Here is a 26,928-nt window from a genome sequence, read left to right on the forward strand (position 1 = left end):
TGTAGCTTTGTATGATTATTTGTATGATTTCAATTTGAGTAAGTGTACAGTTTATAACAAAATTAGTCACAATTTTAACAATCAATTGTATAAAGTTTCTTTTCATTATCTAGTATGCTTTATTAGAAAAGTTAATTGGATTTTTCCACACCTGAGAATACCAAATATATACTTGTTTTACTATAAATTTGGCAATGGGATATGATTCCACTGAATGTGTGCAAAGTTATATAATACACAACTATTTATATATTGAAAAATATTAAACTTAATAAATTACTTCTGGAATAATTCATATAATAAATTGGCCAGGAAGAAAAACACTCATTTGCATTTCAACGTATTTCAAGAGGAAAATAAGAACTATTGTATGAAAGAAACATATAAACAAAAGCTGGTGAATCAAATATAGCTCCTGAGCCTCTTTCTTTGTGACCCTAGAAACTCCAAAACAACGTTGGTAAATTTGGGCAGTAAACTGAACCTCGGAAGGATTATCTTGCTGATTGGAAAACGAAGCTAACTAATTCACTTGACAGTATTAGGATACCTTGGAAGAAAATCTACAATGGTTCAGTGCCATAGTGCCAGCAACAACTTAGTAACCCAAACAAAATAAACAAAAACACAGACCTTAAATGTGAAAAGGTTGCATACTCCGATCTAAAACTATGTATTTTTTTACGGTTGTTTAATTGTATTATTAGTGTTATTTAAAAAATACTGATTTTACAGAGGCCTCAGTGGAAACTTAATTTTAAGTTGAATGTCTTAGCATATTTTAAAATGGACTTGATGCAATTGTGTTGGACAAGTTACTTTAAAGCATCTAGATTATCTCAATATGAAGACATTTTAATAATTGAAACACACACACACATACATCTGTATATATAAAGTACATGTATTGAGACAGATCATCTTCATAATGAATCTGCAACAAATTTACAACCTGCATGATGGTGATAGATAGGTAAGTGGAAGCAATGTTTATGGGGTATTAAAAAAGAAATTATTGAAATGAATTAAGGATGAGGAGAAGGAATGGGGTAATACCAGAATTGGTGCCATAAGGAAAAGCCCAGAACGTTGCAACCACCTGTGACATTCTATAATGAAGATCTCCATCAAAATTTTGTTGATGCATCTGCCTCTTGCTTTTACACCATGGGGACAATACCAATCTACTATATCAATGTATAACAGCAAAATGTAAAAAGGGATTTAGAGATTGATATTTGCATTTAACATGCTTTTAAATTACTAGTTTAGTCAAATGTTTCCTACACTGGAGAGGCACTCAAGTATCAGTAAAATTTCATATGCAAATGGAAAGCATGTCCATGCATATAGGGGAATCAGTTCTTTGCATACTTTAATAATGAACCTGAGAATCTTCTAAGGCTCATAGTAGTAAGAATCACAGAAAATGGAACAATGGGGAGAAAGGTTTGTGATGTAGTTCTGTGTATCATTAGAGACTCAATTCCTGCTGTACATAAGGATTTCAAATCGTTGGATTGGGTAAATATTTACTTCTTGAACAAATCCCAAAATAAGAAAGTGAAGGCTTATCTGATGCGACATACAATGCTTAGAGCAGCTAACATTTCATACATAAAATGAAGTATTTTATACTGATAGAATATATAAAGTCCCACATTATTTTTCTTATTCAATTCTTAATCCCTAACATTGACTGTATCAATGTGCCCATAGATACCTTCCTTGGTAGCTAGCAGGCTTCAGTATTATCCAATTTTATTTTTTTAGTTCTAAGTAAAGAATGAAGCTTTTTTAATTTAAAAATGTAATGGCAAACTAGCATGCCACAAAGCACCAGCCTCAAGCTGAATATTTATTCTCAAGAAATAAAATAGATACAAAGAGGAACTCTTGAAACAGTAAACAGAGGGGGGGGGGAAAGGCGAGGTAAATTAAGATGGAGAACTGGGAAACTGAAAGAGGCATTTTGGAACAACCTATCAATTTTATTTGTATAAAAGTGCATTTTTATGACTAGTCACATGAGAGAGATTTCTAGGAGAATCCTGATTTAATAAACTTACATATTTGTCGGGTGACTGCAGTCTCCCAAGAATTTAGCAATCATCAGTGCATGCTGTTGCCTCTCATCATCTAGATATAGGTATAAATAACTCCCTACTTACCCTTTAAAAGAGCTCTGAGACTCTTCCATACTGAAGAACCAGATGATAAGTCAAACACAACAAAGCAGAAGGTGAAAATAATCTTGATTAGAGAAACAAAGTATTTGTTAAAAATGCCCACGCGTGTTTTATTAATAAAAACTAATAGTGCCACAATTAAACAAGTAAAACAAACTGCTTATATGCCATAAAATATTACAGAAAGTTTATTTGTGTTTCAGTAAAAAGACTACTGTCTTAGAACAGGCAGCTGACAGTATTTGTGCAGTTAATTCTGTGTGAATAAATTTAAAAAGACTACCACCTGTCCTGATTTTTTTTATAAAAAATGAAGTATTAAAAGTGATTGACAAGTTTTGAGTTAAACATAAAACATTCTCTATATTTAATTTCAACTTTATAATAGATTACTGGAAGATGTTTATGAAACAAATATAAACCATTTGTTTCAGTACATGTCTTTTATACCATAGACTTCTAAGTATGTAAACAACTATGTAACAAATTGTTTTCAAAATCTGCCTGTAAGAAATCAGACAAATTTTTATCATAAGCAAAACTCATTCTAAACTTTCAAGACATTTACACAGCTATACCAGCCTGGCAGTAAACATTTGCCCCCAAATTATAACTCATATTTCTAACTTCAGCAAACATAATATATAGAATTTGATGGGCTTACAATGATCAGTATAACTTTAAAAAGGGAAATTAATTCATACAATTTCTGCAAACTAACATTTAAAAGATCCTTTTTTGTTTGATTCTTTGGGCATGGCATGATCAGCAAAATATAGTATAACATTTGATTACTATGCATCAGTACGATGTCACCTAAATGCAATCTAAATAAAATGCCATTCATGTATGCATTTTGACAGGTGGACAGATTTTATTTTTCCATTAAATGTGGCTACATTTCAAACTTTGTGACAACATTTAGGGGCAAAATGCATTTTCCTTCAAGTTAAAAATCCTAAGCAAAAGTAAATAAAAGTTCTGCATTAACACACTGGTATTAACACACACATCCTCATCACATGTAAAAAAATCTACATAAAAAACAAACAATCTTTACTTTATTGGAGGTGCAATTTTCTAAATTCAGACTCTTACCAGTATCTCCTTGATGGGACAATTTTTGACAATCTCTTCCTAGAATTTATTCCTGCCGCTTGCTGAATTTTAAAAATAAAAAAGTCTACAGGCAAAAAATATCAGTCATCATCATCATTTTCATTAAATTCGTCGTCGTCGTCATCGTCATCATCCCCAACATAAGACACTGGTGTCTCTACTCTGGAGCCGCTGTATTGAGATCCATTGGAACTAGTAGCCAACATTCCATCTCCTCCATTTGAGTAGTCACTGCAAAATGAGCAAACTGCATTAATCCTTCAATTTCACCCTTCATCCCAATTAATATGTTTAGCCAGGAGTGCGTAACTGCAGACTACTAAGGTGAAATACAAAAATTTTTGTATATAAACCAATTATAAATTAATGTATTATTAAATGAATTATAAATTAATGGAATTCAATGTAGGTAAAAGTAAGGTTTTACACTTAGGCAACTGTACAGGTAGACTAGGTCAAACCTGGCTCAATGCCAGCAACTGTGACAGGGATCTTGGAGTCCTAGTGGACAATAACTTAAATATGAGCCAACAGTGTGTGGCAGCAGCCAAAAAAGCCAATGCAATCCTGGGCTGCATTAACAGAGGAATCAAGATCACATGAAGTATTATTATCACTTTACAAAGACTTTGTACAGCCACACTTGGAATACTGCATCCAGTTTTGGTTGCCATAATATAAAAAAGAGGTTGAGATTCTGGCAAGTGTGCAGAAAAGAGCAACAAAGATGATTAGGGGGCTGGGGACTAAGACACATGAAGAGCAATTGCAGGAATTGGGTATGATTAGTCTAGTGAAAAGAAGGACTATGGGATATATGAAAGCAGATTTCCAGTACTTGAAGGATTGTCACAAAGATGAGGGGAACAAACTATTTACCAAAGCAGCAGAAGGCAAGACAAGAACCAATAAATGGAAACTAATCAAGGAGATATGCGTCCTACAACTAAGGAGAAATTTCCTAATAGTGAGAACAATCAACCAGTGGAATGCCTTGCCTTCAGAAGCTGTGGGTGTCTTGTCACAGGAGGTTTTCAGGTTTCAGGTTTTCTGAAATGGTATGAACTCTCCTGCTCATGCAGGGAGTTGGATTAGAAGACCTGCAAGATCTCTTCCAACTCTTATTCTAAGTTCTGATTACAATTACCTAGGTACCTTGACACCTATACTGAAAGTGTTTAGTGCAAAAATAGTGACAATGCTGACCTTTAGCATGGAACTGTGGGTCTGAACTTGCTCAAGTGAAGGTTCTGCACCTGAGCAGGTTCAGTCCCATTTTTAAAGAAGCACATAGGGAATCAACAAGAACATGTTAGCCCCCCCAGTCAGAGGAAAAACTTGTATTTACTCCATACACAGCCACTCAACAACTATTTTCACTTACTGGCGGACAATCCATTCAATGGACCCTGGTAAGATTAGCCTAGCTTCATTTTATATACATGTTTGAAGTTCTTTAATATTATTCCTGTCTGAAGCTTTAAGACAGGAGTAGGCAGTCTGGCCCTCATCTGGTTCCCAGCTCCTTTGGAGCTTCCAAATAGTACTGTAGAAATTCAGTGGCAAAATGGTCAATTTTGGCAACAGAAAAGGAAAATTTCTTAAGATGCCTTTTGATAAGCAGGTATATTAAAAAGTTTCCTAGATATCTACTGAGATCACTTTTTAATTAAATAAAAATTTAGTTTAATGATTAACCATTAAAATGAAACAATATAGTTTTACTATTTAGATGATACTGGGTCTATGAACTAGTTTTTAAACACACAATCTTATCTAACCTGTTGGAAAATCTTGTCCCATTTGAAGCTGAACCTGATGAGGATGAGACATACACATTGCTGATTGATCCCTGAGCCATTTCTATAAGACAAAATAATATTAGGAATTAGATAGCAGTCACTCGATAGCATATGTATCTGCAATTCAATAAAACCTCCACTGAATATAATTTACGTATATAGCATTTCAAACTTTCATATTTAATGTCCCATCAACTGTTGTATTACTAAATCTGGGTTCTAGCTTGAAAGAACCAAATAGCCAGTCTTTTTGAGATTTTATTTAATATACTATTTTTGTTAAATAAGGATGAAAAAGCTTATAACTATTTGCAGACCCATTATGTAAGGGGATGATAACCTATACAGTTTTTTTAATTTACTTTTCAGCATCGAGCCAGGAAGATTTTATGTTCAATGTTAGATATATTGGACATTTGGGGGTTTTTTTCTCTACACAAGACTCCCCCCCCCCCTCATTGTTAGTGTTGGATGTTCATTTTTATGTTTGTTTTGTATTTTATTCTTGTTGATAAAAGAAATAAATTAATAAAAATAATTTACACTATTTAAGTACACCAGATGAAAAGATGTTATACTAATGCAAATCAAATGTATTGATTATTTAGTATATTGCAATATTTTTTAATGTTTTCTGAACTAAACATTACCATTATGTTACAGAATTATTATGGCTAACAAAGCAGAAGATAAAATTTGTATGATGTGTCCTGTGGCTGTCAAAGGTTACACCATCTCAATTATTAACATGGCGCAGCCACAACTGAAGGTATTTTGTTAACAGCAAAGCGGATGTTTACATTATATTGCACTGTTTATCACAGTTGTGTTAAATTCCAAAGCAGCTTATTTTGTTCTCAAGTTATATTTCAACATGTTAAAAATGTTAATTTCATTTAACTTACCTGTCACATATGGTTCAAGAGCTTTAGGAACCAAGCTCCTTGCATTTTTTAAATCTTCTGCTGAGCAACTTCCAGATTCTAGTCCAAATGCCATTCCCATTCGCTTCAATACTTCAATATCATCATGTATTTCAAATGCATTATCAAAATTAAATAGATATTCAAACCTAAAAGAAATAAATAGAAGTTGCTCAATATGTTATATACATGTCTCAATATTTTTTTAAAGTGCTTTCTTCCATTAAAATGTAAAATTTGAAAATTTAGCATGCTTCGTTATGCTGCTTAAATGCTTTTATTTTAGAAAATATTTATTTTTAATGGCCTTTTAGTACCTTTTAGTGCATTATAAACCTATACTGATAATTAGGATGTGTCAAATTTTTCAACTTTCAATTTCCAAACTTCAGAGGTGCTCAAAAGTTGTGACATGCCTTGGGGATTGTAAATATAATTTAGATGTGCTTGGCAAATAACTACATAAATATTGTAACTTTTTAACATTTTGTTTGGTTTCATTTGAATCGTATCTATAATACAGTACCCATTTTTCTGGGTATTAGTAACTTACTTGTCATTAGAAATACTGCAATCAATTACAGTTTTCTTGCTGGTGTTCACTATGATAAATGGCAAATGAATGACAGAATTAGAAGTTGGTGATCTATTTGCTTGCTGCTGTGCATGACGATTTCGCTGAACAAGATTTTTGAAGGCAATTTGCTGTTAAAGGATTTAAGCACACAAAGTTTGCACTTTTAAGATTTGGGAAAGAATTTGCATTATTCATGTCATTTCATGTCAATTTGCATTCATTTCACTTAGCAGGTGACAAGACCTAATCGACCTTGGTGATCTCAGAAGTTAGGGAACTCTGGTCCTGGACAGTATTAGGTGGGGGAACACCTGAACATTTCAAGCTTGTTGATTAGATAGGGGAGTTGAAAAAAAAGAATCCTGAAAGATAACAATGGCAAACCATTTCTGCAATAATGCCAAAAAAATAGCTGAAATTTAAGTTACCAGAGAGATGAAATCAACTCAAGGGCATTTTTATTATAGTCACTTGTATACCACTCATTCATCAGATTCCTTTTTAAAAAAATATAAGGCACCCATGTAAACTTGAGAATTGTTGAAATCATGACAGACTGACATTAAATTAAAACAGATTTAAAGAAGAGAAAACCTGAATTCAAATTTTCAAGGTTCTACCTAACATCAGCCTAGCAGGAAGAAAAAGTATGCTACTGCTCTACGATAATACCTGAAGAATTAATTCTTGTAGTTGTGACTGTTTTTGCTTTATTCTTTCAAGTCTTCTCTGCCTCTCCACCTTAACAAAAAGAAAAATACTGTAATAACATATTGAATTAATCAAAGATGTATACTCAATAGTATACTAGGAGCTACTTTAAAGGTTTTGCTCACCAATGAGCAACTAAAGCAACATGAAACTAGTTTCGCATGTGTAATAAAATTTATAATTGTTTTAAAATAATAAAATCAGAATATCAAACAACTCCAAAAGCACATTTTTTTCCAAGAGCAGTTTCAAACTAGCTGTGCAGAAATAAAATATCCGATATTTTAATTATGATGAAACAGTTTTGTAAAATGTTACCATTTCAAACAGACTAAGAGTCAGCAATTTTCTTGGCATGGAACAGTTATTTCAAAAAATAAAGCAAAGACAGGTAGTCTTCACTTAATGACCCTAACTGGGACCAGAATTTTTGTTGCTAAGCAATGTAATTATTAGACGAAACATCATGTAACTGCACTTCTTAGAGACAGAAGTTCTAGCTGTTAGGCCAGGAACATGCAATAGCACTTCCACTGCCCTGCTGTGCTCATCTCTACTTCAATTGCCACCACTGCCTACCCATCCATTTCTGCACTCCGTGGCCTACTAATTCCTGCCCAGTTGACCTTCATTTTCTTCCTCTTCCTATTGCGAGGTGTCCAGCCGCTCAGAAGCTGACCGAACACTAGTTAGATCCTATTCTAGGACCTACCTAGTGCAATGAGGGAGGCGAGGCGTTCCTATGCTTCCACCCTCATTGCATCGGCAGATAACCGCCCGGCCGCCCTGTTTCGGGTGACCCGCTCCCTTCTTCATCAGGAGGTGCGGGATGACCCGTTGCAGGGCCGTGCCGAGGAGTTTAGTGGTTATCTATATGACAAAATCGTTCAGCTCCGGGACGGCTTGGACCGAAATTGGGATGATCCAGGTGGGAGGGCGGAGTCGCATCTTGTGGAGGTTATTTGGGATGAATTTGACCCTGTGACTCTCGAGGACGTGGACAGGTTGCTGGGGAGGCTGCATACTACGACATGTTTACTGGACCCGTGCCCTTCCTGGCTGGTGCTGGCCTCCCGGGAAGTGACACGAGGCTGGCTCCAGGGGATTACCAACGCTTCTTTGTTGGAGGGAGTTTTCCCTGCTGCCTTGAAGGAGGCAGTGGTGAGACCCCTCCTCAAGAAGCCTTCCCTGGACCCAGCTATTTTAGGTAATTACCGTCCGGTCTCCAACCTTCGCTTCACTGCGAAGGTTGTAGAGAGTGCTGTGGCACGGCAGCTACCCCAGTACCTGGATGAAGCCGTCTATCTAGACCCGTTCCAGTCCGGTTTCCGACCCGGATACAGCACGGAGACAGCTTTGGTCGCGTTGGTGGATGATCTCTGGAGGGCCAGAGACAGGGGTTATTCCTCTGCTCTGGTCCTATTAGACCTCTCAGCGGCTTTCGATACCATCGACCATGGTATCCTGCTGCACGGTTGGAGGGATTGGGAGTGGGAGGCACCGTTTATCGGTGGTTCTCCTCCTATCTCTCCGACCGTCGCAGACGGTGTTGACAGGGGCAGAGGTCGACCGCGAGACACCTCACTTGTGGGGTGCCGCGGGGTCGATTCTCTCACCCTCCTGTTCAACATCTATATGAACCGTTGGGTGAGATCATCAGTGGCTTTGGGGTGAGATATCAACTGTCGCTGATGATACTCAGCTGTACTTTTCCACCCCGGGCCACCCCAACGAAGCTGTCGAAGTGCTGTCCCGGTGTTTGGAGGCCGTACGGGTCTGGATGGGGAGGAACAGGCTCAAGCTCAATCCCTCCAAGACGGAGTGGCTGTGGATGCCGGCACCCCGATACAGTCAGCTGCAGCCGCAGCTGACTGTTGTGGGTGAGTTATTGGCCCCAAAGGAGGAGTGCGCAGCTTGGGTGTTCTCCTGGATGCACGGCTGTCGTTTGAAGATCATTTGGCGGCCGTCTCCAGGAGAGCCTTCCACCAGGTTCGCCTGGTGCGCCAGTTGCGCCCCTTCCTTGATCGGGATGCCCTATGCACAGTCACTCACGCTCTGGTTACCTCCCGCCTGGATTATTGCAATGCTCTCTACATGGGGCTCCCCTTGAGATGCACTCGGAGGCTTCAGTTGGTCCAGAATGCAGCTGCGCGGGTGATAGAGAGTCACGCGTAGCTCACATGTGACACCTCTCCTGCGCAGACTGCACTGGCTTCCTGTTGCCTTTCGGGTGCATTTCAAGGTCTTGGTAACCACCTTTAAAGCGCTCCATGGCTTGGGACCTGGGTACTTACGGGACCGCCTTCTGTTACCTCATGCCTCCCACCGACCCGTACGCTCCCACAGAGAGGGCCTTCTCAGGGTGCCGTCCGCCAGACAATGTCGGCTGGCGGCCCCCAGGGGGAGATCCTTCTCTGTGGGGGGCCCCCCTCTTTGGGACGAACTCCCCCCTGGTTTACGTCAAATTTCTGACCTTCGGACTTTTCGCCGCGAACTGAAAACATATTTGTTTGTTCGTGCGGGGCTTTCTTAAATTGTTTAATTTTAAATTTTAAATTTTCTCTCTAGTTTTAATTGGGGTTTTTAGATTCATAATTCTTAATTATTTCGGCCATACTGTATAATAAGTTTTTTAATTGTATTTTAACTGTATATTGTTCTTTTTTATCCTGGCTGTATACCGCCCTGAGTCCTTCGGGAGAAGGGCGGTTTATAAATCCAATAAATAATAATAATAATAATAATAATAATAATAAATCTCCGCTGTTGAGGGAGGTTCGGGCAATTTTTAACTTTGCAGCAGAGCCCTCACCTGCTGGAATGAGGTAATGGTGCAATGGGGGGGGGATAGCAGTGCAGGTGGGTTGAAGCAACGGGTGGCGGGAACCCCAGGCTGTTTCTTCCCCCTGCTTTAGTTTCCTATCGGCTGAACCCACCAGTGGCTGTCCTCGCCCCTTGCCCTCCCTTCCCAGTCACTCCACGTCTGGCAAGGGAAGGGAGGGGATGGAGATACTGCAATGGCAGTAACTTTGGGCACGAGCCATAATTACTGCTTAATGCTGTTGAAATGTCACTGAATGGTTGTTAAGCAAGGATTAATTGTATCCCAAATTCTGAAGCATTTGCACATACAACACTATATTACTATCAATGAAATCCAAACAGTATTTAAAATTAATTACATTATATAATAACTGAATCAGGCAAAATACCTATTATATAATCAGTCCATTCACAGAATGAAATAATATTAACTAGAATATATCAACTATTTCTACTGTATTTTACCCTACTTTTCAAATACATCCTGAGGGGAAAAAACCCACAAACCTATACATTAGTTCTTGTTCTTATCCTGTGTTAATTTCCAATACATTAAAAGAGTCCTTTTAACAGTTTCCTCCATATTTTTAGGTTTTTAAGCAAACTGAATTGTTTTTCTTTAGTTTATTTGCAAGGATACAATTATGAAACCAATGAAATCACAAAATATTACATCAAACATAAATATCAAACAAGAAATCAACCATATAAAATTAAAGGGAAATCCATAACTTAGATGAAAGCGCAAGAATCTAAGCATTCATTAGATTTAATGAGAAAATCCATTAAGAAAATATTACAAATGACATATTTTCAGCAAATTTTACCTCTAAATTCTGGCATTCCTGAGCTGAATTAGTAGGTAGGCCAATCCATTTGATTTCTTTCTTTTCCTTAGAAATAATGTTCATGGCCATAAGAACATTTAAGGCATCATAGACCCGTCGCCTTATATTTTTCTGATCATAAGCCTGCTGTAAACATCATAAATTAAAAGTATTAAAATACTTGCAGTTATACTACTAAGCAATATAATCTAGCACAGCGGTCACCAACTGGTGGTCCGCGAGAAAATGTTGATGGTTCGTGGCGCACCTGGGTGGAGGAGCTGCTCTGGGATAAGCAATGGCCAGTCCCTGACTAGAATTCTGGAAGATGGGACTGGCCAGGCAGCTCATGGTGGGGCTGTAAATCTCCGCTGTTGAGGGAGGTTCGGGCAATTTTTAACTTTGCAGCAGAGCCCTCGCCTGCTGGAATGAGGTATTGGTGCAATGTGGGGGGGGATAGCAGTGCAGGTGGGTTGAAGTAACGGGTGGCGGGAACCCCAGGCTGTTTCTTCCCCCTGCTTTAGTTTCCTGTCGGCTGAACCCACCAGTGGCTGTCCTCGCCCCTTGCCCTCCCTTCCCAGTCACTCCACATCTGGCAAGGGAAGGGGAGGGGGGATGGAGATTCGCTCCATATTCCAGAGCGGGAGCTGGATCTCACAGCTGTCTCTTCAGGCCCTTGTTGGTGCTCCTGCACCTCAGTCTCTCGGGGAGACGGTTGACTTCCTCTCAGCCCATGAGAAAGAGTGGGAGAGAGAGAGAAAGATCCAGCAAGACACAAAGCTTCGCTCCCATTCTGGAATATGGAGTGAATCTCCATTCCACCCTCCCCTTCCCTTCCCAGGCGAGGAGTGACAGAGGGGGGAAAGAGAGGGGGAGAGAGAGAGAGAAAGAAAGGGAGGAGAGAGAAAGAGAGATGACAGAATGAGTGGGAGAGAGAGAAAGGGAGGGGGGAGAGAGAGAGAGAAAGAAAGAAAGGGGAGAGAGAGATGACAGAATGAGGGGGAGAGAGAAAGAGAGAGGGGGGAGAGAGAAGGGGAGACAGAATGAGTGGGAGAGAGAGGGAGGGGAGAGAGAGAGAAAGAAAGGGGAGAGAGGGGCAAGAAAGAGAGAGAGAGAGAGAGAGAGAGAGAGAGAAAGAAAGAAAAAGAGAAAGAGGGGGGAGAGAGAAAGAGAGATGACAGAATGAGTGGGAAAGAGAAGGGGGGAGACAGAATGAGTGGGAGAGAGAGGGGAGGGGGGAGAAAGAGAGAGGAGAGACAGTGCCTGAAGGACCCCATCCCATCATTAGGAATCCAGGCGCTTCAGCAAGGCGCGCTGGATTCATATTAGTGGTCCCTGGGATTTAAAATTATGGACTTGGTGGTCCCTGAGGTCCAAAAGGTTGGGGACTCCTGATCTAGCAGATTAGACAAACATACATTACTATCATCAGTTAGCCCAACTGATGATACCCAAGAGAGCATCCTTACTAAGTAAAAAGGGAGTTTTTAATGGGAAGTCTATATAATTTATTAAAAAGTTAATTTAGAATACAAATATACTTACTGATTCATTTGGTGAGATGTGAGCATCTGCAGTACTGAATTCTGCAACTAACTCATCTGCTACCTCATTATATGAGGTAGTTCCTTTCCTCTGAACCTTCTCACAAACCTTCATAGAGAAGTGTCGTAAACCCTTGCCATTCTTCTCTCCCTTTTTATTTCGTTTCCTACAAAAGTACAATTAGTTATAAGTACATAGCTCCCTTATTCATTTATAGTTCCATACATAAGAGTTACATATTTTACTTTTTAAACAGGTCCTGAACCACTCGCTTCATTTAGTTTCAGTGTAGTTTATTTACACAATCACGACCAAACACATCTACAGATAAAAGAATCAAAGAAAATAAATTTATTTTATGATTCAAAACATAAAATATATGCTTTTATAGAAAAATATCTATAGTCTGAACTAAAGAAGTATATATCAACATCCTGTACCACAATATACTAGGGAAAAGAATTACTACTACTTGAGAGCTTATTATTTAGCAAATGCCAGATTGATTAAAAGTTTGATGTCAGAGTTAAACTGTCTATTTTTGAAGCATATATTTTTGTATTCCTACAAAACTGTAATTCTGTTGTAATTTAACTGAATGTTACTTACCCAGCAGACCAAGGTGAAGAATCTGCAGTCTGATTCTGTGATACAAAGTGTGTATTGGGAGTATGTGGACTTCCTACTAAAATAGTATTTGGGGCTGATGGTCTCTGTGGTGTACCAATAACCTACAATTAATAGAAAACTATTAGAAAGAAATAATTATTCATTATTGTGATTAGTTTCCTTAAAAAAATCAATTGCAACTAAAAAATGGCCAAATTAAATAGGTCTATCTACAGGAACACAATCTTAAAATATGCTTATTGTTCCTCTCCTTCAATATATTTATCAATATTGTATCTTATGCATAATGATGATAGTAATAATAGCAGCTCCACTGGGTCTCCTCTGCAATATAAAATGTTACTTTACCTGCATTACTTTGGTACAAATCAAGTTTTCAATTAGAGATTCTGAAATACCTGAGGCACTAGAAAAAATAGTTAAATCCTTTAAAAGGAGTCTTCGGAGAAGGGCGGGATATAAATTCAAATTAAAAAAAAAACAAAAAACTAAAAACCCTATAATTTTGTAATCAGTAAATCAGTTTGATATGCAGATGCTGCGAACTAAGTGGAATAATTAAGAGATTTCTATATTGCCAAGATCAGGGGTGTCAACGTGCTAGCCCCGCCCCGTTTAATGAAAGGGGAGAAAGTCCCAATATGTCAAGCGATGCCACCGTGATGACATGAGTTTGACACTCCTGGACTAGACAATGGGAATGTCTTAACTTCCAAACTTAGATTGTCAATAGATCTCAAATTATTACATACAACAAAATATTTTAAATATTTTAAATTTATTGGGCTCCATTACGTTTTATGTAGGGAAGGACTGTCAAAAAAGGCATTTTGTCGGAGATGCAATAAGGACAATGTCTGAATCCTGGAATGAAGAAGACAGGAAGTTCTTTTATCTTAATTTTATTTTATCTCTTTTATTTTCTCTTGTTTGACTGTCTTTTGTTTCAGCAAATGTATAGGGTGATTTTATTCCTTTTATTATATTTGAGCCTGTTTTTATGTGCTGTCTTTTTAACACTATAGCTACTTTGCTGGTCACTGGTGGTTAATAAATACAATTTCAGATATTACTTTAAGTAATCAGTCATGTATCTACAGGGCTGGGGGGGAATGGGATTATGGGGGAATGGGCTTTTAGCACGCGAGGAAAAAAAGGTTTGCCATCACTGATTTATAGTATATATTATCTATACCAGTGATGAAATCCAAATTTTTTTACTACCAATTCTGCGGGCATGGCAGGGGAAGGATACTGCAAAATCCCCATTCCATCCCCACTTTGGAGCTAGCCAGGTGGTATTTGCCGGTTCTCCGAACTGATTAAAATTTCCGCTACTGGTTCTCCAGAACCTGCTGGATTTCATCCCTGTTCTATACTATAATCCTAGTATAAACAGGAAATTGGATTTTTCAATACTAATTTAATTGTATGTTCAGGCATAAATAAAATAAACCAGAACTAACTGGAAGGGCGTTCATTTTACCTTGACAATGCAAATGCTTTTTCTATGACTTTGGAATAAATATCCTTATGTCTCAGATGCCTAACACTTTTTCTATAAGCAGGTATGTGCATGTGTTAAAAATTATCATTACAGTTTGATTAGTAGATTTCTCTGACAGGCCTCTTACCACTTGTTGTGCAATGTTGACATTCGACGGGCCAAATGTTTTCGGCAAAAGCTGTTTGCCAAGTGTTGAGGGATGGACAGCTACCAATGAAACAACACCTAAATGTCCATATAAAAAGTTAAAAAAGAATTAATTGACAATGCATGTAACTTCCTACCTTAACACTGAATAAAATACATGTACGATACAAACAGATACAAGATATCTGTTTTTAATATTGATCCAGTTTCAGATCTTGTTCCAATATATACTTCCATATATCCTTCCAAGTTCAACAGTTTAATATTTTTGATGCTTGCAGGGATTTATTTATTATATAAAAGCCTAACCTAAAATATGGAATCCAATGTTATATGAATGGATAATTATATACATAACAAGGATTCCCTCTTATTTGTCTTGTCCTTGCAACCTTTTTAAGTTTTTCAACTATTCCAGAGAGTTAGAGAACTAACCATAGTAGATTTTGAACACCTAGGAAAAGGGATCATCAGCCACTAAAATTTTGAAAGCTTCTGCCCAGGAAATATGAAATTACGAGTTCACCTCAGATACTTAAGATCAAGCTGATAAAACTATGATCTTTGAAATCAGAAAAGTTAACACTTAATTTCTCTAAATGACCAACACAAATATTCAACTTAATACTAAAATTAAATGAGAATAGATGACAATCTCTATATTTACAATTTAACAAATTTTCTGTTTTGCTAAGACTTCAGTGTTAAAACTTTCCAATCCTACTAAAGAAAGTTGCACTTTTACTGTATTTTCCAATTTAACTTGGAAGTTTGAATTTTGAGCATCCAATGTATATGCACAAATACTGCCACCCTGTGGTCAAAAACTTTTTAAAAATAATGTAGCTGATCAAATCCCTAAAAAAAATTAACCAATTCACTTAACAAATATAAAACACCTCTAATTTGGGCACTGAGCGATAGAGAATGAAAAAGATTGTAATTTTAGGCATAACCTGAATTATAATGTTACACTCAAAGATAAAGAATATGAAAATCCACATCAATAATATGAAAAAACATTATCTCCTCTATGTAATCTACCAATCATTAATCACTAGGAAGTGACATGCTGACATTAACTTTGCATCATTAGCAGTAACTCTCATTTAATTAATTTAGCATTTGTAAGCCCATTGTTTAATAACATTTAAAAGATTTGTAAACAGCGATTAAAAACCGTGTGAGGTAAAAAATATTTACTTAATATTCACACCTTTAAGCAGAATAAATTCTTATAACATGTATTTTTTCTATTAGCACTTACTCAAAATTCAGTTATAAAAGTAGATATGTCAACATAAATTTTAACAAACAACAGCTCAAAAGTAAACTGGTATGCACATATTCAATTTAGGGAATAAATGTAACTTTTCAAGGAAATGCTGAATCTCAGTGGAAAACAATGAAAAAAATATTTTTATTATATGAAACAGTGCATGTTTCCCTTATTCATAAAAAGCCCTGCCTATTTGAATATTAAAATCGTATACATTTTTTTTGGCCTTCACTTTTAACTTTCCAATTCTAGATGAACTTAATGCATTTCTCTCCCCCTTCCAAACTCCACTCTCTCAAAAGAATTATTCATTAGATTACAGGTAGTCCTCAATTTACAATCACAATTGAGTCCAAAATTTATGTTGCTAAGTGAGAAATTTGTTAAGGGTTATTTGTTAAGAAATTTGCCCCATTTTAGGACTTTTCTTGCCACATTTGTAAGTGAATCACTGCAGTTGTTAAATTAGTAACATTAAATGTTAAATGAATCTAGTTTCCACATTGACTTTGCTTGTCAGAAAGTCCGAAAAGTTGATCACATGAACCCAAGACACTGTCACAAGCACCCGAATGTAAATCACATGACCATGGGATAATGCAATGGTCATAAGTGTGAAAAATGGTCATAAGTCACTTTTTTCAGTGCCGTTGTATCTTCAAATGGTCACTAAGCGAACTGTTGTTAAGTCGAGGACTACCTGTGTTGGTGAGTAGTAAAGTAGTAGTAAAGTAAAAGTAGTAAAGTAGTAGTAAAGTAAAAAAAACAAACCAACAGCTTTGTGAATTTTTCTGCTGAATGTAAAAAAAAAAAAAAAAGACTGCTTCTCTCCTGCAGTAGCCTTTGAATTTAACAGAAATCCTATACAGTGTCATTTCTTAAACATAAATGACAAAAAGTTACCTTTTCCTGGACTAAGATTTTGATCTATAAAAACCTTTAACTCTCCATTAGCTTCAATGAGACCAGCCTATGAAAGAAAAAATAATCCATGAAAAATAATCTATAAACAAATTATTTTCTGCTATCAATTTTTATAGTAGAAAAAACATTTGTGTTATGACACTTGATTTTATTGCCTTGAATAATTCTTTACTCTTTTGGCTTTAACACATATTTTTAAGGACAGAAATATATTGTTCATTTACACACAGCCATAAAAAATAAATACGAAAAACTGTCTTACATATATTATCTGAACCATTTTGGAAAGAATAATATGGTGTTAATTAGTTCAACAATATCAATATCCTAAATTAAACTACACTGAAGAAATTAGGAAGTGATTGCAGAACCATTCTTGTAATCTTTGATAAAGTGGAAAACAAGTAAGCATTCCCAGAAGATAGAGGGGAGAGTAAATGTTATTTATTTCCATATTCAAAAAGAGGAAGGACTCTGGAAAATGCAAACTTGTCTGATATCTGTACCAGGGCAAATATCTAACAGCATGCTTATGAAAACTTGGCTAAGCTTGCTACAAATATGCAAAATACCGGGCAATTAGTAAAGTTTTTTCAAATCATGGAATTAGTTGGTTAAAAAAAATCCTGCAACCCCTAATGAACAAAGTGCTGATGATACAAAATAGTTGTGTTTGAATGCATTCTTGGAGGGAAGGGATGGAGAGCTTATTCTTTCGTCACTCCATCAAGAATCCTGCAGAACAGTTAAAAAAATTCTGGGCCAGCTGGTACTTCTTTTGATGGACTCACTGTTAACTTTAATGATATTTGTTAATGGCTCCACTTCAGCTTGTAGAGATGGACTGTATAGTGCATCAAAGTCCTGTCCTGAGTCTGAAGTCTGCAAGTGTCATAAAGGTAGGGTAGGTGACAGCCAATACTTTAAGATTTAAAATATTTAGACAGGTTTGAGCCATGTTTTGATTTAGAGAAAGAAATGTACATTTCTTATACCGGGAGAGAAAAGTAAAAGGCACAAGTTTAGCACGAGGGAGATCTGGCTTGGCAGTAGTACATGGAAAAGGTTTTGAACCAACAGTATGACACAGCTGCTAAGAAGACTAAAATGCTATTTTGGGATGCATTGATAGGAACATAGAATGCAGGCCATAGGAAATTTAAGTTTTAATTATAAAAAATAAGAAATAAAGAGAAAAAATTAATTGGTGCAGAAATATATCTATAACTGGACAAAGAAATAAACAAGATTATACTGTTAGTACTCAGTATATCTTTAATTAGAAATTAACCATAATAAAATTAAATTACATTTTAGATTATTTTAAGAAAGTTTAAATCTTTGAACTAAATGCTAAAATCTTATGTTGTGTATGAATACAAAAATGAGAAAAGAAAGACTAAAAACACAATAACATTGGTTTTCTAACTTCCTCTGTACTCCAACTAATGTGCAATATTTACAGATATTTCATTTTTAATTTTTGTGCTTATCTTAAATTTCAATTTTATTTACTTTTTTCCCCTTAAAAACCACGCTATGAATAATTTTATTTGTCTTGCTGCATTATATATAATATGCAAGGATGTGAATCTTGCTTAAATTTGCTTGTACTTCTAGTCTTAATATATTTTGTTAATTTTGCCATGTTTCTTATGTTTAAATTTCCAGTCTGATTTTTTTTGATAACATATCTCTTTTATAATGTTGTCCTAAATTTATCTCTTCTGCCATAGACATGTAAATTGTGATACTTTTTATTAATATGTTTTGGGAGTATGCCCAGTAAAACAGTTTCATCTCAAATTTGATTTCTAAAATTTCTTGAATAGTTCTATGAATTTCTATCCAATATTTTTTTGAGTATTTTTTCTACCACGATAAAATATTCCTTCTATCTCATGACATTTCCAAAAGTTGTTAATAAGAAAATCATTGCACTCTGCCTTGACCTGAGTGCATTTGGTAGACTTCATCCAAATAATACCAATTCAAAAAGCATAATGACATATTGGAACAGCTTTAGAGTTTAAGATAATTAGAGTTGGAAACTAAGTCCTATGTCAAAAAATAAACAGTCTAGAGTATGTTTAAATTCAGTAACAGTCTTAAAATATCAGGATTGTTATATCAAAGATTCCTGCCCTAAGCAGGGGAATGGACTAGATGAACCCTAAAGTGCCTTCCAACTATGATTTACCTGCCTAACAACTGCTCTGTCCATGTAATGAACAGTTGTTGGCACATTTCTCCTCAAATATAATGAAAAAAAAACCTTAAAAAGTTTGCAATGAAATATCAGAGAATACTTTTTAAAAACAAAGCATTAAAAGATCCTACTTTTCCTCAAAATATATGTGAAATAGATATGCAGCACTCACTACAAAAAACATCAAATATTGAAATAAGCTAATATTATGCCAACCAACAAATCTCACTGCAGATACTGTTGAAATATGCCATCATATGTCAGCTCATATACATGCTCTATTCAACTGGACCATTTCACAATTAAAACTCCACATATAGAGGTAGAATCACAGGGACTATTTAAATAATTGCATTAAAGTATTTCTTTACAGTCAAAATTAAAAACAAAGAAATTGAAGGTTGATAAATATAAACATGAATTTGTAGAAGTAGTTTCCATCAACTCATGTTTTATCCATAGCCAACCATTGCCTTTCTAGAGAAAATTAAATAACTTCAGACAAATTACCGTTAAGTACTAGGATGGGAATCCATCAGGAAGTATCAGGATTGTAGATTGAAGTGTGAAGTTGGAAAAACATTTAAGAAGATGACAAGCTACTGTTGTATCTTCTATGCACAATTTGGATTATTAAAAATAGATGTCTCACATCAGTATGTATTACATTTTTAAATTGTATCAAATGATTGTGAAATATAATTTAATGCAACACCACATTCATAAATTCTTTAATAGTGTGTTTTACTTGGGATCAAATAGCTTTGCTGAATAATCCAACAAATTTTAAAATATCCTCTATTATGCACATGTGATAACGAAGTTACTTATTTTGGGTTATTTGATTGGATTTGCTATCACATTTCAACTCAGAACACAAATTATTGTTGAGCACTACACCAAAGTCCAATATAATACTGAGACTTATCTGTCACCTTAACTAGAAACAAATTGCAGTTTATGTTCATATCAGAACTTATCAGAGATGGTTTAATCAAGTAATTCATATGCCTTTGGAACATCAAACCTGAAGATGTGATTTTGATTTGGAATCTTTAAATTATTCTCCAATTAACTACTTGTGTACAAAATAATTATTTTACTTTGAATTAGCCTCTAAATCTTTCTTTTGTTTTCATGATTACTTTCTGAGTAGAGTATGCAATCAATCCATAGTCCACATATATTTTAAGGAGTTAATTTTTAGGTTCATAGCTTTTTCATCAAAATGAATAGTTCAGAACAGTTATACTTGAAAAATACCAAGTGCAATCTCCATTGCCGATTTAATCAAAATAAATTTGATTAACTAATCAAGTAAAAATGAAGTTCCAAATTGTTTCCAACTAACTCATCTAATTTTTCTTTACAAAACACACAAAGTAAAAAATGATTTAAAGAGAGTTTGAACTTCCTAGATTACTTTTAGCTGCATACAATGTAGATGTATGAAAGAAACAGACAACATGCTATGGAAATCAAGAAGACACAGAATCCTTTCTTAGAAAGTCATATGCTAGACAGTCACTTAAATGCAAAGGGAAATGTTAGCATCAAGCACTTAATATGTAACAGATATTCCTTTTCAATTTTATAGCTCTTTCTAAAGACATCTTTGAGTCCTTTCCTGGAAAAAACATCATCATGATCATTTAATGTTATTAAATTAGGTCTGTCAATTTTAAAACCAAAGTTTATGTGAGGGATGCATTTTATTTAGCAGAGAATGACGTATTTTGAAACTGATTATCAGGTCTGTAAAATATGAAGAAATTATCTGCTTTCTAAAGAGTATGTAATGTCCAAAGGCTCTTAATAAGGTAAACATTATTGGGAAAAAATAAACAAGAGATATTTTATTATGATGTGTAAAACACTCAAAAGTTTCAAGTGTTCCCAACTCAGAACACAGTGCTCCTAAATTCTACTTCAAATTCAAGACAAAACCAGGCAGGTCATTCCACATGGTTTCGTGTGACCAATATCACAGTATTGACTTAAAAAACAAATTCTCCAAACCATGCTGACTTTGGAGAATAATCCTAATAACCACTAACTTGAAGGAGTAGGGAAATTTAGATTCTTAGTTAAGGACATGTTTCATTCTTAATATTGTTATGTGTCTGTTTTTTAAAAAAATGTTTATTACTGGAAAGTTAGAGCTCATGAGTTGTCAGTTATTTTTCAGATAATTTGCCAAATGCAAAATGTGTATTCTACATATACAATGGTCAGAAGTGTGAAAAATGGTCATGTCACTTTTTTCAGTGCTGTTGTAACTTCAGTGTGACATTAAATGAATTGTTGTAATTAAGGTTTACCTATATAGAATAGCACTGTTATATTATTAAGCTTTTAGGTTGCCATTTGCAAAACAATCCCACTCTGCAAGAATGTGCATAAAGTAATAGCCAGAGAAAGGTGTTACTTTCTGGTACTAAGCTTTGCTGATATTATGAAGTTAACATGTTTTGAGTTTGAAAGTGTTTACTGAAATATTCCAACTATTGCAGAAGAGTTCCAAGTTTGAAACAGTACTGGAATCTGTTTGGTAATGTCAGAACAATTGTTTCAAACACTGATCTGAATAGTTTGAACTTGAAAATGAATCACAAGGTCATTGGACAATACAGGTTAAACACATTTAATTAAAAAAAAGGCAATATGATTTTTGATATTGAATGGTTTAAGTTATATATTCAAGATATTTTAGAAAGGTTTCAGGGTCCTAGGACACAAATCAACTCAGGCATATTCAAAGCTTGTATTCCTACTTGGATCCTCCACTACATGAAGTCTGCAACATTCTATTTATGATTTTAGCAAGCAAACAATATGAACATTTATTTCTCATCCTATGGAGAAATAAATCATCTTTATGTAGCAGTCAAATTATGTATGCTTTCATCAAACTCTTAGCATGTTCAAACATAGTTGCATGCTTTGTTTAAAGATAATTATTAAAGTCTTCTATAAGTCAGACTTCATTTATGAACTTAATGGACATCATCTGGCAACAATAGGAAAATGGTATATATCAGTGCCTTGTTCTAAGTTTTAATGGAATATATATACAATTATTGTTTAAGTTTCTAACCTTCCATGTATATTGAAGGTTAATTTTTCACTTGTATCTAATCTGTAATAATGTAGTAGTAACTATAGGCTGTTGGATGCAAGTGATTCGGTTAATATTTAGTATATGCAACAGGTTGCAAATCAAACTGTTATGGTAACTGATGCCTATGAAAGTTTGTTCAGAAATACAGTTTGAAATAAAAGGTGACTTAAAATAATGAACAGTTTAAAATGGTTTGATTTAAATATAAGTTTTAATAAGTTAAATATAAAGTCGTGGATTGTTGAAAATGATAGTCTACTTCTTGAGCTTCATAAGTAAACCATTCAAACAAACAACTGACTAATCAATGCCTTGGTAGATCCAAAACTGATTTTTGCAGGGAATGGAGGCTTGATGGATCACAAGATTTAGAAACATAATGTTTCAAACGGTTATCCAACCAATTAAATTTTTGCTCATATAGGAAGATATGTGTGGATTGAAGTGAACTAATTGTTCCTAACTCTGAAGAAAGTTATAATTAAGAAATAGTGATTTAAAACTTAAAGCAAAATTTCTCTGATGATTTGAGTAATCAAAAATGTAATTAAAGCCAATACTGTTTAAACACATTCAGGTACAATAAGGTTATATTAGCAGAAGTTTAAAAATATACCCATAGATCATTAGATAATGATTACAAAATATTATATCTATGATACAAATAATAAACGAAGTCAGCACCAGATCTGTAAGTTTTCAAATTTAAAGCTTCTTGCAATATTAAAAATTATCAAGAGATGAAAACATATCATTAGGAAACCTATCATATGAAAAATACAAAGGTAGGCAAAATATAATGATGCTTTTCCTAAAAATAGGCAGTACTACTGGTGATCCAAATAAAACTGCTTCAGATCAATCAATCAAGATAATTGGTTTTTTCTAAAGTAAAAAAGAATAAAAATGTACTTATAGTGGGTAGTACTAAGATAAATAAATAGCTTTGCACTGGTATTTTATTTTGATAAATATGGCATACTTTGACATTGTTAAAACCAGCAGCTGCCTAATAAACTACTGTATGATATGATTTGGCTTGTTTGTAAATGATGAGTTTGTGATATACTAAGGTAGTTTAGCTATACTGAGCGAGGGTGCAACTATACTTGTAATGTATGGTACTAGTTCCAATGATATGGTTATTATTCAATAAAATATATCTGCTTCCCTCAACTCCTATAAGAGGCCATTTTAGGTAGTAAATTCTATTATTCATTAATCCTAGCAATAAATCTCTAGAATTATTTACAAATATACTTACATCTTTTGCCATGTTACCAAGTCCAAAAACAAAATGTTTATTTCTGATCACCACAGGAAGAGTAGAAACAGTTGTACTATATTCTGAAAAAGAGAGGGAAGAATACAGTTAAGTGTAAACTCTCACACATTTCATATTGAATACCAATAGTGCTCAGATATTGTTAGTCATCCAGCTTGGATTTAAAATAAAATTTGCAAAAGCTCTCCCTCCCATATGGGGCAGTTTAGTCCTCAAGGAATTTAAGTTTCTTTCTTATGAGAAAAATTTAAAACAATCTAAACCGAGAAACACGGTGGGTGGGGTGAGCAAGATAAGGTCTTATCCAACCATGCACCGAGTTTCTGGGAATAATTATACCTCATAAACAAAGATATGCACAACCTAAGCGAGTAATGCCAGCCCCATTCCCTGCATTACAATTGCTAGGCCTCGGGGCCCAACCCCCAATGCACTCTTTCCCAATCCCAAACAAAACGCACGCCGCTTCCTCTGTGCAAATAGCCAAGCAGGCCGAGGCAATTTATGTAATGTTTCCACGAGGAGGAGGGGGAGCGGGCCCTCAGCCCCGGTGGAAATCAAGCAAGCAGCAGCAGCAGCAGCATCTGTGCTTCAGAGAACAAGTCTCGCCAGCCCCCGCCTCCTGCACCTACCCGCCCCTCTCCAGGGCCTCAGAAGCCCGGCCAGAGCCCTGGAAGTCTAGCCTCGCCACACCAACTGCCTCCCGGTGGGAGAGGGACGGCCGGCCACCCAGGCACCACTCTCCTCCTCGTTCCTGGGTCACCGGCCTGAGGAGAGAAGGTGGGGGAGGTCGGCGGACTGAAGAGGGCGAAGGGGAGAGAAGAGGGTCTCTTCCTCATGTTAAACCATCCCGCCTAAATGCTCCGCCACAGAAGCAGCAGCAGCAGCAGCAGAGGCGATACCCCGCTGCCGCTTCCTCCTTGCCCACCACCGACGCCCCCCCTCCCGCCAGTACCTGAAGCGCGGGCGAGGAGCAGCCGAGAGCCAACTCCATCCCCCACCACGCACTCCCGAGCAATTCCCCCACCCACAGCGCCGCCGCCGCCGCCGCGCTCTCACAGGAGCCAGAGATGCCAACTGCACATGTGCAATGCGCGGCCCTCCTAAAAAAAAAAAAAAAAAAAAACCCGGAGGGGGGGCGGGACACCCAGCGGGCTCCCTCGCCGGCAGGAGCCGTGTTTGGAGGGACGCTTCAAACCCCCCCCCCTCCCTCGCCTTCCCACCCCCGCTGCACCAGTCGCCAAGTGAAAACGCAAACTATCCCGCAGTAATGACAAAGCGGGAGAAGAGCAATTTTGTTTTTAAATCGCCGTTTCTCGCAGCGCTGCCATCCAACTCCCCGGGTTCGGTTCCTTTGGGGGCGCGGTGGCGAGAGACCTTCCTTAGACAAGGGCCCGGGTGGATGGTGGAATGGGGGGGGTGAAGGGTGGACGGCTTCAGCACGCAGTCGCAAGTCCCTCTTAACTGTCTTGCAGCCCGGGGGGGGGGGGTGCAGCCTCTGCACGCTGGCTAGGGAGCAAGGATCGTCGGTGACTGTTGCACGCCAACTCCGCGTGCAAAGGATCGATCGAGGGAAGAGACCGGCTGCCTAAACCTGAATGCGCCGCCTGCGGAGTCAATGCCCCTGAAAACCAGTCGGTCTTATTTCCATCCCGCTTGGCTCCAATTAGAATCCAGAGTTCCCCATTCGATGCGGACTTCCAAGGAAGTGAGCTCTGCCAGGCGGCGGGGGAGCTGCTTTCCGGGACGCGTGAACAGAATGCGGCGGCAGAGGCGGCCGTCGCCTCTCTCCGAAGAAACGCTATCACCCCCTGCCCTGCCAAGCCGCGGCTCTCCTTCCTGGCCCCGAGGCTCCGCCAAGCTCGGCGGGCTGTCGTCCTTGACGCCCCGTAGCTGCCCCTCACACCTGTTCGCGCTTCCTGCATAGGAGGCGGCCGACAGCGGACGAGGGGCGCCGCTGCCCCCGCTTCCTCTCCCGCCGCGATCCCTCAAGGATGAGTTTCTTGGCGGTTGGCAGGAAGAAGGGAAAGAAAAAATTGAAACTTACACTTTCGTGCGTCCCTCCTGCGTGACGCTGCGCGCTGGAGCTGACGTCACGGAGGGAAAACGTGCCCCACATAGACAAACGCGAGGAGCTCGTTACGCCCTCCCCCGTCTCTTCACGCCAGACGTTTGTTTAGCCAAGCCCACCGGGGCGGTGCAGAAAAAACCGCGCGCATGCGTCAGGTTTTCGCGCCTTCGGGATTCCAACACGCCTTTTTGCTCCTGGAGACCAAATGCGCTAGAGCGGTTGCTGTTGGCTTCGGAATCCGCCAGCTGGCCCCCACCCCGCGGAAAGCCCCGCCCTCGCGAAATGGAAGGCTGTCTGGGGGGAGGGTTGCCCCGCCCACTGGAGGGGGCGTGATTGATCGGGGCCGCTGCAGTGACGTTTCCACCCCCCCACCCCCTGCCTGTCCTCTTTTACTCTGCAGACGGGAGGGGAGGGGAGCGGAGCGGTTTGAGCTCATTGGCAGAAGTAGGTTATCGGCGGCCTCCTGAAATTCGCAAATGTTCCCAGAGGCAAGAAGCTGCTGTCGAAGTGCAGTCGAACGTGCTAATTGTATTGCATAGTTGTGATGCTGGTATCGAGTTCATAGCGAGATGGAAGAGGTGGGCCTATTAGAGATGCACTAGCGGTCGTTTTCCAGAAGCAACCATGCATGATCTTTGTGGACGAGCCGGTTCCAAAGTAAGAAGAGTCAAAACCATTTAGGGAGGAGAGAGATGGTACTAAGTCAGGCGGGAGATCCTATGGATACCGGCGGTGGAAGCCCAAGGATTCAACTTGCCTATATGTAGGGCTTTCCGTGCACATTTAAAATATTGCCTGCTCATATATATCATTTACGGTAATTATTTGTTCATTCCATAGGTGTACTCGCTCATCTTTAAATGGAGATGAGGAATGGCCTTTTGAATTAACATACTGCCTCTTATCTATATTTGCACAATTGGCTTGAGCACATTTCTTAAGAAGGACGTGATTTAGCAAAAGGTATTTCATCCAAAGGAAGGCTGATAAACAAGGTCACAGCTTAATTTGTTCCTGCCAAACAGATTCATATTGTAAAGGCAGTTTCCTTGCACTATTTGAATCTGAGGATTTTGAGAAAGCTACATACTTTTAAAACAATCTTTCTTCTTTGCCTCAGATCCGAAAAGCATACAAAACTATTAATATTTAAAATAGAAGGAGCATTTGACTCCAATCCGGATAATACTCTATGCATGTCAGCCACTGAATTCTTTAATAGGAATATTACAACACAAA

The 26,928-nt window shown here is 37.5% G+C and overlaps 1 protein-coding gene across 3 annotated transcripts; it reads right to left on the reverse strand.

Moving 5' to 3' along the window:
• Nucleotides 1–464: 464 nt before the first annotated feature.
• Nucleotides 465–25,732, reverse strand: TFDP1 (transcription factor Dp-1). 3 transcript variants are annotated; one of them, XM_058185549.1, is made up of 12 exons: nt 25,666–25,732; nt 23,598–23,680; nt 16,983–17,049; nt 14,781–14,878; nt 13,126–13,247; nt 12,517–12,682; nt 10,972–11,118; nt 7,283–7,351; nt 6,587–6,738; nt 6,016–6,182; nt 5,090–5,171; nt 465–3,539 (listed from the first exon to the last, which is right to left on the reverse strand). In XM_058185549.1, the coding sequence occupies exons 2-12, from the start codon at nt 23,607–23,609 to the stop codon at nt 3,389–3,391; spliced, it is 1,233 nt and encodes a 410-aa protein (XP_058041532.1). In that variant the 5' UTR covers nt 23,610–23,680; nt 25,666–25,732; the 3' UTR covers nt 465–3,388. The 3 variants fall into 3 exon arrangements, with proteins under 3 accessions (XP_058041532.1, XP_058041530.1, XP_058041531.1); XM_058185547.1 differs by lacking the exon at nt 25,666–25,732 and adding an exon at nt 25,525–25,655; XM_058185548.1 differs by lacking the exon at nt 25,666–25,732 and adding an exon at nt 24,574–24,680.
• Between the last annotated feature and the right edge of the window lie 1,196 nt (nt 25,733–26,928).

Source organism: Ahaetulla prasina, chromosome 5, assembly GCF_028640845.1.
Source record: "Ahaetulla prasina isolate Xishuangbanna chromosome 5, ASM2864084v1, whole genome shotgun sequence".
NCBI classification, from domain to species: domain Eukaryota; kingdom Metazoa; phylum Chordata; class Lepidosauria; order Squamata; family Colubridae; genus Ahaetulla; species Ahaetulla prasina.